The sequence below is a fragment of the Neoarius graeffei genome, chromosome 26, assembly GCF_027579695.1.
Source record: "Neoarius graeffei isolate fNeoGra1 chromosome 26, fNeoGra1.pri, whole genome shotgun sequence".
Lineage (NCBI taxonomy): Eukaryota > Metazoa > Chordata > Actinopteri > Siluriformes > Ariidae > Neoarius > Neoarius graeffei.
Window position 1 is genome coordinate 28,355,044 of NC_083594.1, and position 9,348 is coordinate 28,364,391.

The window sequence follows — 9,348 nt, forward strand, 5'->3', positions numbered from 1 at the left end:
GAGTTTGAGCAGGTGCTCAGCCAGGTCACTGGTTTCAGTGAAGGTCTTCATGATTGCAGTTCCGTTGTGGTCTGGTAGACCTGCCAAATTTCTGGCGTGTGAATCAAACACACCACACCTCCCTGATTTGTCACGGAAAACTGCAATACACTCTGGAGATACAATGATAAATGCATGCCTAATATGACCTGACAGACAGCGAAGCGCTTCAGCAAGGGGAAGGAGACGCTGGTTTCCATTGCTGCTGGCTTTGACGGGTCCACATTTAATGTCGGACATGCGGACATCGTACATGTTTGTGTCTGTCAGGACTTGTTTTGGCATTTCCTCAACGCTACCGCTACTTTTTCTACCGACGATTCCTGAAGACATTCACTGGAACCGACGGCTACAAATGACACACGCACCAACTCATAGGTGGCAAAAGGTCCACGATCGGCAAAGAGTTTGAGCAGGTGCTCAGCCAGGTCACTGGTTTCAGTGAAGGTCTTCATGATTGCAGTTCCGTTGTGGTCTGGTAGACCTGCCAAATTTCTGGCGTGTGAATCAAACACACCACACCTCCCTGATTTGTCACGGAAAACTGCAATACACTATCATTATTGTATCTTCTCTCCAGGATCAGCTGTTGTTTCACTGCTATGTACAGTGAATCTCCCTGTGCCAGCACTCTGTCGAGGGCAGCTGTGTTAAAGTGACAGCCCTCATTCTCTGAAGCGAGAAAAGTCAGGGACATGCAGGTACACTGATGATTCCTAGAAAATTCACTGTACCTCATGTCTCCCTGACTGTGGCTAGCCCTAACAGCAGCAGACTGACCCCCACTTACCGTCGCACCTTCCTTGACGCTCACCTGTAAAGATGTTAAAAGGCTAATTACTAGTAGTCACAATTAATTATTATTGGTCTTAGTAGTTACTACCCATTATTACCAGCATTGTTATTAGTACTGTTAACTTTATTATAATATTTACCTTCGCAAATGGGGAACAGCAGGGGGTCTCCGGATCACCCAAACTGCAGGACAACCTGACTGGAAGGGACTCCATCAGCTGTTGACACATGAGAAAAAAACACGTTAAACTTCATGTCTCAGTGAACACAATGTGTGTTCTGTGTCAGATTGTGTCTGTTGTGGCAGAGAGTAACATACGTTGGTCACTGAAATTTGGGTGCGGGGGGATGGTCTGTCCGTGGCCCTGGACCGAGGAACCGGGCTGGAGGGGGCGTCGTCCTCCAGTCTCTGTGACAGCCTGGTTGGAGGGGATCTAACCAGCTGTCGACAGACGATAACAAATACATCAAAATTCAGACAGTCTAGTTATGTCTCCATGAAGACACCGTGTCAACTGTAAACATTCACTGTGTGTGTCAGTTGTGTAACATACATTGTTCACAGGAGACTGGCGGTGGGGGGGGCGTCTCTCCACGGTCCTACGACGCCTGGCTGCCGCTGGAGAGGCCACCTGCACCATCAAAACATAGCATCAGTAACTGTAGAACAAGGAGAAACTTTATAACACAGCCGAGAAGAGACGTCTGACAATTTACCTTCTTGCTCCCTGGAGGAGACCTGCAGTCCTCCACGCCAGACAGCTGAGAAGGAGACACCTCCTCCACAGCACGGAGGATCGTGCTACTGAACCACACTGGGCTCAGTGGGAGGAAGGACTCCTTCTCCTGTGAAAGACAAAAAAAAAAAAAACACACATGAATGTGTGTCTGGTCAAATATACAAACTAAATATTAACCACTTAACTTATTGTAAAAAAATAAATAAATAAAAAAATAGCTCACCTGCTGCTGCGCCACACTGGCCTGACCAGGAACCTGCGACAGGGAAAGTTAACATCACATATTTGATTAAATAGATGCTTCTTAATTATAACTGTGCACCCGTTCACCAAAATGTACACAAACATGTAAACGCACAATATAATAAACTTTACTAACCTTGCTTCTCCGACCTTCCACAGGAAGGGGTCAGGAGACAGAGGAGCACGTACCTCTCCCTTCACAACCAGCTTAGGAGATACCTTCCCAAGTGGCTGTGAAGGAGTAGGAGACACCGGGGGAGGTGGTGGTGTCTCAAGGAACTGCTCCGTCGCGGCCCACAGCAGCTGGGTGAGGATGCCCATCCCCTCACAGTCGCTCAGGTGAACCTGCAGACATGACAACACAAATCCATTTACAGACAAAGTTCAACTATAAAAAAAAGTAGTTCGTGTTGACTGGTTCATATCAGCATGAGAAATAACAAATTAGACTTTTTCTATCACACATAGATATTCCACGTACGCCGTCTCTGCTCCACAGGTTCAAGCGCGTAAGGGGGAAGTGCTCCGCCACAGAGAAGTACCTCATACCTTAAAACATAAAAACGAAAAACATAAGTCATTACAACATCCACACATGTATTTTGACTATGTTCATTATTATATCATCACAGACATTGTTAAGTACATTTCTTTTTCTTGTTTTATTGACATGATATTTTTACACACCCATACGAGCTGTCACGCGGTGGTACTCTTGGCGCAGGAGGACCTGGCACGTCTCATCCTCCTGCAGGCGGGGCGGGAAGTCCAGCACAAAAACCTGTAGAAAACAACATTTTAGAAAACAAAACGTTTATCAACCAGCATTTTCATTCAAAATCACACGTTACAATAACTACACATTATGTATTAAAAGCTCATACATTGATTACTCTGAGATTAAACATCTCTCTAGTGTTGTTAAACTACTACAAATACAGGACAAGCAAGACATGAAATAACACGTACCTCCGGCCAGCGGCTCCTCACAGCAGTGAGGAGACTTGCATAATCGATGGCTGCCTCGTCGATGGTCCTGCTCGCAGTCAGGTTGTTGCTGGGGGCAAGAACACACACAGGGGGCCGAGGAACGTCAGCATGCAGGACCTCCGTCCGCAGCTGAGCGGCGTGGGCCCCAGGGGTCGACATGACCCCAAAAGAGAACTTCCCTTCTGGCATCACGGCAAAACCGTCCACGATGGACCGGAGGTGGGAGTCCCCGACAATCAGAACGAACTGCAACAACAACAAAGAAAATTTCTTTAGCATGAAAATCATTAATCTCTCTCAAGATCAATTACTTTCTTCATAAACTGGACAATAATAACACCTTCTTGTCAGGAGACTCCGGCGGGATGACCAACTTGTGGCTCCGTCCTGTGAGCTTCAAAGTTGGCCACCTCCGCACCCGATGGCGGAAACCGGTACCGCGGCCTGTTTAGTAAAAGACAAAGCAGGTAACGGTATTACTGAATTGAAAACAAACCAGGAAATGTCAAGAATCACTCGTTTGTACGAGTTAAACAGTACAGAAAAGAAAACCAGTTTAAAAAGCTTAATACTGATGAATTAATTTATTGATCCTTTAGGGATAAAACAGGTGGACACTCACGTGGCCGAACGTTGGGTAGCAAATCTCCCGTGCTCCAGAAAGGCTTGGCTGGGGATGAAGATCCAACCAACTGATGATAGATAAAATAAGCATAAGACAAAGACAAGTTCAACCAAAATAGAATAAAAATTTAAAAAGCAATACAAAACACATGAAACCTCAGACAATGTCTCATATATGAACATACGTTGCTGACTGGAGCTCGGGAGCAGGGGGGGTGGGTCTCCCTGGTGCTCGACCCTGTGGAAGGCTCCTCTCCAGCCGGGGGGGACACCGTCTGATGAAACATTAACATCAAGGACACGGCAGACATACAGAACTCGGCAGTTAAAAAGAAAGCAATTGATGTGACATTTCTACAGCTATTTTCATGCAGACAGTTGTGACACAGAAGCTTATCTACTGTGTAAATACCTTCAGGGGGAAAGTGGAGGGAGTCGGCCCCTCCAGGTCGAGCTTCCTCCATCGGTGCCTTGCCGCCTCAGACCTTCTCCCCTTCCTTGGCATCCTGCTGGACAGAAGACAATAAAAAAAAAACCAAATACTTCTTACAAAGTTTAAGTGACCTAAACCCTCACCTACCTTAACTACTAAACGTAAAATTATCTAAGATAACCTAATATATTCTATATAAAACGTGAAATGTGATGGTGCGAGAATGAACAAATCTGCTCCGGGAGTCTTGAGGATGACTTGAGTGCGAGGAGTCTTGAGGGCGATGATCAGTCTCAGTCGTGAAGTACGTACAAACCTCGGATCACAATCAAAGAAAACCTGCAATAAAAATAGAAATGTCCTTCTGTTACTTTGAGTCAGTGTGAGCAGCAAGCCAACAGGATAACACGCTAAACATGTTTACTTTTCATGGTGTGTGTGAGAGAGAGCGAGAGAGAGAGAGAGCAGTGCCTCTTGACTTATCAGTAAACCTTTTTCCCCCTCAAGACAAATACTTATACTATAAACATCCCCCACAAATAATACTACTAACTTCAACAAATGAGCAGGATTTTATCACCAAAATGTACATTAAATGTACATTAATTACTAACAGTTGAAGTAGTAATGAAAATGCTCCCTTCTCCATTTAATCAATATAGGCTGTTAAATTACATATTATATTTACGCACTATATATTTTAACTCCATACCAAAACATTTGATCAGTTTATCAATCATTTTTAACATTTTATCACAGTTTAATATAACACTAGTCCGAATATATATAGCTTTCAGCTTTAATATAAACACCTAGCTGCCCTTTCCTCCTGTGCGTGCAAGAGAGCGCGAGCAGCCCCTCCTCCACCCGCTGCGTTTAGAGACAGAAAAGCGCACAGAAAGTGCTGCATGTGCTCAAAATGCACCCTGCAAACAACAGGTATTTACATGAAAACGGAAGGAGATATTCACAAAATTCTTTCACATTGAGTGCCACAAGGCTCCCCTGAAAACGTTGACGTATTTTTTTTCTGTAGTGTAAAAAATTAGGTCACTAGACTGAGTAAAAAACAAGTGCCTTTTCTGATTTTGCAGTCACAGCACAGAATAGCGCATTATCAAGGGTGTACACGGCATTATGTCATGAACGTAACTCCTAAAACAGTACAATGGAGATATATTTGGGATTCAACCGCACACCTTCAGTTTAACTTACCTCAGGGTTTTAAATCCTCAGAGCCAGACACAATAACGTGTTTTTATTTTTATAGCACAAGGGGCTGAAGCGTCTCAGGTGAGCAGCGTTTTTTTCTTCTCTAGTGTTTTCTGGCGGTTGGAGAAGCAGCTACGGGACGCGTTACCGCCACCACTCACTCAGAGTGTGTGAGAGAGAGAGTGAGTGTGTGTGTGAGAGAGGGTGAGTGTGTGTGAGAGAGTGTGTGTGTTTGTGAGAGAGTGTGTGAGTGTGAGAGAGAGTGAATGTGTGAGAGTGAATGTGTGAGAGTGTGTGTGTGTGAGAGAGTGTAATAGAGAGAGAGAGTGTGTGTGAGAGAGAGTGAGTGTGTGTGTGTGAGAGAGAGTGAGTGTGTGTGTGAGAGTGTGTGTGTGACAGACAGAGAGAGTGAGTGTGTGTGAGAGAGAGAGTGTGTGTGTGTGTGTGTGCTAAGAGACTGCTGAGATATGAGCTCAATGACATGAGCCAAAACACATTTTGTATAGTTATAGCGCCACCTAATGGCCAATGTGCACCAAATTTGGTAGGGCCCCTTGGGGAGGGGTCTCGCATAATCTCACCAAGTTTGGTTAAGAAATGTCAAAGGGCTGCCAAGATATGAGCTCACATCCTGTTTGATGTCGTTGCAGCTGAGTTTCATTGGCTGCTGCTGCCAAATTCTTTTAAAATTTCAAAAGTCTGAGGATATCTTTTGTGCGGCTTGGTCCATTGATGCTGTCAACTAAGTCTGGGCAAATTTGGTCAAAAATTGAGGGAGGAGTAGCAATTTAATTGATTTTAACAAAATTCAAAATGGCGGAAAATCTACCAGGTGCAATATGATGACATAGGGTTGCTTGGATTCGGTTTGACGGATGGATTCCAGCAATACTAAGATTTTGACAATCAGCCTTACGGTTTAAAAGTAACAAGCAGAAATGTACTTCCAACTTTGACCTGTTGGTGGCGCTACAGAGTTTGAGGTGGTGAGCTGAAATTTGCTGACAAGAACCTTGAGGAAGCGTAGAATCAGTGTGCCAAATTTCTCAACCTCTCACCAGACGGTTCTATGGGTTGCCATAGAATTTCATTGGCGCTAGTTCGGGCAGGCTGCCGGAGCCAGCGGGCGCTAGTTCGGGCAGGCTGCCGGAGCCAGCGGGCGCTAGTTCGGGCAGGCTGCCGGAGCCAGCGGGCGCTAGTTCGGGCAGGCTGCCGGAGCCAGCGGGCGCTAGTTCGGGCAGGCTGCCGGAGCCAGCGGGCGCTAGTTCGGGCAGGCTGCCGGAGCCAGCGGGCGCTAGTTCGGGCAGGCTGCCGGAGCCAGCGGGCGCTAGTTCGGGCAGGCTGCCGGAGCCAGCGGGCGCTAGTTCGGGCAGGCTGCCGGAGCCAGCGGGCGCTAGTTCGGGCAGGCTGCCGGAGCCAGCGGGCGCTAGTTCGGGCAGGCTGCCGGAGCCAGCGGGCGCTAGTTCGGGCAGGCTGCCGGAGCCAGCGGGCGCTCGGTCAGTAAACTAGTAAATCCAGTAAAGGAGAAACTTGAGACTGAAAGGTTTTAACAGTCATCCAAATGACTGAACGTAAACATTGCTACAGTAACATACCAGCTACTGTTGTTGACATTAGCTAGCTTGACGTCCAAAATAGCGGACACCGGGGCGTCACGTGACCCTGTGACGTCAGGTGAAATACCTCAATAGCAACTCAAGTGTAGCGTATTTGTATGTGTATGAGGGGATTGTTGGAACAGAAGTGTGCGGCTAAAAGGAAAAGACTGGCCATGTGAAAGCAAGAAAAGTTTTTATTAAAATCAAGCACAGTGGCAACAAAACTTGTATACAGAAATGAGTGCTGGAAGAAAAGATAACAGCTAAACATCTCGTCTCGTCTTCTTCCGCTTATCCAGGACCGGGTCGCGGAGGCAGCAGTCTAAGCATGGAAGCCCAAACTTCCCTTTCCCCAGACACCTCGGCCAGCTCCTCGGGAAGAACACCGAGGCGTTCCCAGGCCAGCCGAGAGACATAGTCCCTCCAGCGTGTCCTGGGTCTTCCCCGGGGCCTCCTCCCGGGGGGACATGCCTGGAACACCTCCCCAGGGAGGCGTCCAGGAGGCATCCGAAAAAGATGCCCGAGCCACCTCAGCTGGTTCCTCTCGATGTGGAGGAGCAGCGGCTCTACTCCGAGCTCCTCCCGAGTGACTGTGCTTCTCACCCTATCTCTAAGGGAGCGCCCAGCCACCCTGCGAAGGAAACTCATTTCAGCCGCTTGTATCCGCGATCTTGTTCTTTCTGTCATTACCCAAAGCTCATGACCATAGGTGAGAGTCGGAACGTAGATCGACCGGTAAATTGAGAGCTTCGCCTTTTGGCTCGGCTCCTTCTTCACCACGACGGACCGGTAAAGCGACCGCATCACTGCGGAGGCTGCACCGATCCGCCTGTCGATCTCACGCTCCATCCTTCCCTCACTCGTGAACAAGATTCCGAGATACTTAAACTCCTCCACTTGAGGCAGGACTTCTCCACCAACCTGGAGAAGGCAAGCCACCCTTTTCCGGTCGAGAACCATGGCCTCGGACTTGGAGGTGCTGATTCTCATCCCAGCCGCTTCACACTCGACTGCAAACTGCCCCAGTGCATGCTGAAGGTCCTGGTTTGAAGAAGCCAACAGGACAACATCATCCGCAAAAAGCAGAGATGGAATCCTGTGGTTCCCAAACAGGATTCCTTCCGGCCCCTGGCTGCACCTAGAAATTCTGTCCATAAAAATTATGAACAGAACCGGTGACAAAGGGCAGCCCTGACGGAGTCCAACATGCACTGGGAACAGGTCTGACTTACTGCCGGCAATGCGAACCAGACTCCTGCTCCGTTCGTACAGGGACTGGACAGCCCTTAGCAAAGAGCCCCGAACCCCATACTCCCGAAGCACCCCACACAGAATACCACGGGGGACACGGTCGAATGCCTTCTCCAGATCCACAAAGCACATGTGGACTGGTTGGGCAAACTCCCATGAACCCTCGAGCACCCTATGAAGCGTATAGAGCTGGTCCAGTGTTCCGCGACCAGGACGAAAACCGCATTGTTCCTCCTGGATCCGAGGTTCGACTATCGGTCGAATTCTCCTCTCCAGTACCCTGGAGTAAACTTTCCCTGGGAGGCTGAGAAGTGTGATTCCCCTATAATTGGAGCACACTCTCCGGTCCCCTTTCTTAAAAAGAGGGACCACCACCCCAGTCTGCCACTCCAGAGGCACTGTCCCCGACCGCCACGCGATGTTGCAGAGGCGTGTCAACCAAGACAGCCCCACAACATCCAGAGACTTGAGATACTCAGGGCGGATCTCATCCACCCCCGGTGCCTTGCCACCGAGGAGCTTGCAAACCACCTCAGTGACTTCGGCTTGGGTAATGGACGAGTCCACCTCTGAGTCATCAGCCTCAGTCTCCTCAGTGGAAGACATGACGGTGGGATTGAGGAGATCCTCAAAGTATTCCTTCCACCGCCCGACAATGTCCCCAGTCGAGGTCAACAGCTCCCCACCCGCACTGTAAACAGTGTTGGCAGAGTACTGCTTCCCCCTCCTGAGGCGCCGGACGGTTTGCCAGAATTTCTTCGAGGCCGACCGATAGTCCTTCTCCATGGCCTCCCCGAACTCCTCCCAGTTCCGAGTTTTTGCCTCCTAAAACAGCTAAACATAAGTTGTGCAAAAGAGGAGGACAGTCTCTACACAGGTCCAGGAGATGGGGTGGATGGGGCGGTGTGGGAGTCTGGGGAAGGAAGTAGAGAGCACGGTTAGTGAAATTGTACGCACAGAATATGGGCAGCAGCATGGTGCAGGTAGGGAAAAGTGTGAACCTAGAGGTAATTGTGAAGAAACGTACAAGGAAAAATGTAGCATAACAGCAATTGTGGTTTGGACGGGAAGCGTGAAAGGGAAAGGAAGACATGCATGGAAAACAATCGTGATGAGACAGAGTGCATCTTTGAAAAAATGATGCAGGTCTTAATGCAGCATAGGGTTGAAAGCTGAAGTGTTTGGAGTGATATGGAGTGGGACAATGAGGAGATGTGGATGCGCAAAACATGCAAATACAGTTGAAGACAGCTGCTGTGTGGAGGTGTAAGACAGATTGAAGGAGGGAGGGAGAAAGTGAGAGACAGAGGAGAGATAGTGGTTGGTTGAGTGTTGTTGTGGTGTCGGTGTGATTGTAATGAGAAGATCTGGGTGAAGGGCAAGTGAGAGGATATGAAATGAATTGTGACGCGATTTCAAAGTG

At 48.2% G+C, this 9,348-nt stretch overlaps 1 protein-coding gene across 2 annotated transcripts; it reads right to left on the reverse strand.

Annotated features, from left to right (window-relative positions):
• Positions 1-985: 985 nt before the first annotated feature.
• Positions 986-3,954, reverse strand: LOC132874580 (uncharacterized). Of its 2 annotated transcripts, XM_060910883.1 has the most exons (13): positions 3,844-3,954; positions 3,617-3,706; positions 3,430-3,499; positions 3,148-3,251; positions 2,787-3,053; positions 2,505-2,598; positions 2,299-2,366; positions 1,954-2,162; positions 1,798-1,830; positions 1,552-1,680; positions 1,389-1,466; positions 1,154-1,276; positions 986-1,052 (listed from the first exon to the last, which is right to left on the reverse strand). In XM_060910883.1, exons 1-10 carry the CDS (start codon positions 3,934-3,936, stop codon positions 1,656-1,658), a joined length of 1,053 nt encoding a protein of 350 aa, XP_060766866.1. In that variant the 5' UTR covers positions 3,937-3,954; the 3' UTR covers positions 986-1,052; positions 1,154-1,276; positions 1,389-1,466; positions 1,552-1,655. The 2 variants fall into 2 exon arrangements, with proteins under 2 accessions (XP_060766866.1, XP_060766865.1); XM_060910882.1 differs by having other exon boundaries at positions 1,798-2,162.
• Positions 3,955-9,348: the final 5,394 nt, after the last annotated feature.

What these genes read in the sequence shown, in the direction of transcription:
- LOC132874580 (XM_060910882.1), bottom strand. Translation starts at nt 3,936, where the DNA reads ATGCCAAGGAAGGGGAGAAGGTCTGAGGCGGCAAGGCACCGATGGAGG. An exon ending in CCCGAGCTCCAGTCAGCAAC is followed by an intron (nt 3,500 to 3,616) that starts GTATGTTCATAT and finishes ATCTATCATCAG; the next exon opens with TTGGTTGGATCTTCATCCCC. An exon ending in CCAGTGTGGCGCAGCAGCAG is followed by an intron (nt 1,681 to 1,797) that starts GTGAGCTATTTT and finishes TGTCTTTCACAG; the next exon opens with GAGAAGGAGTCCTTCCTCCC.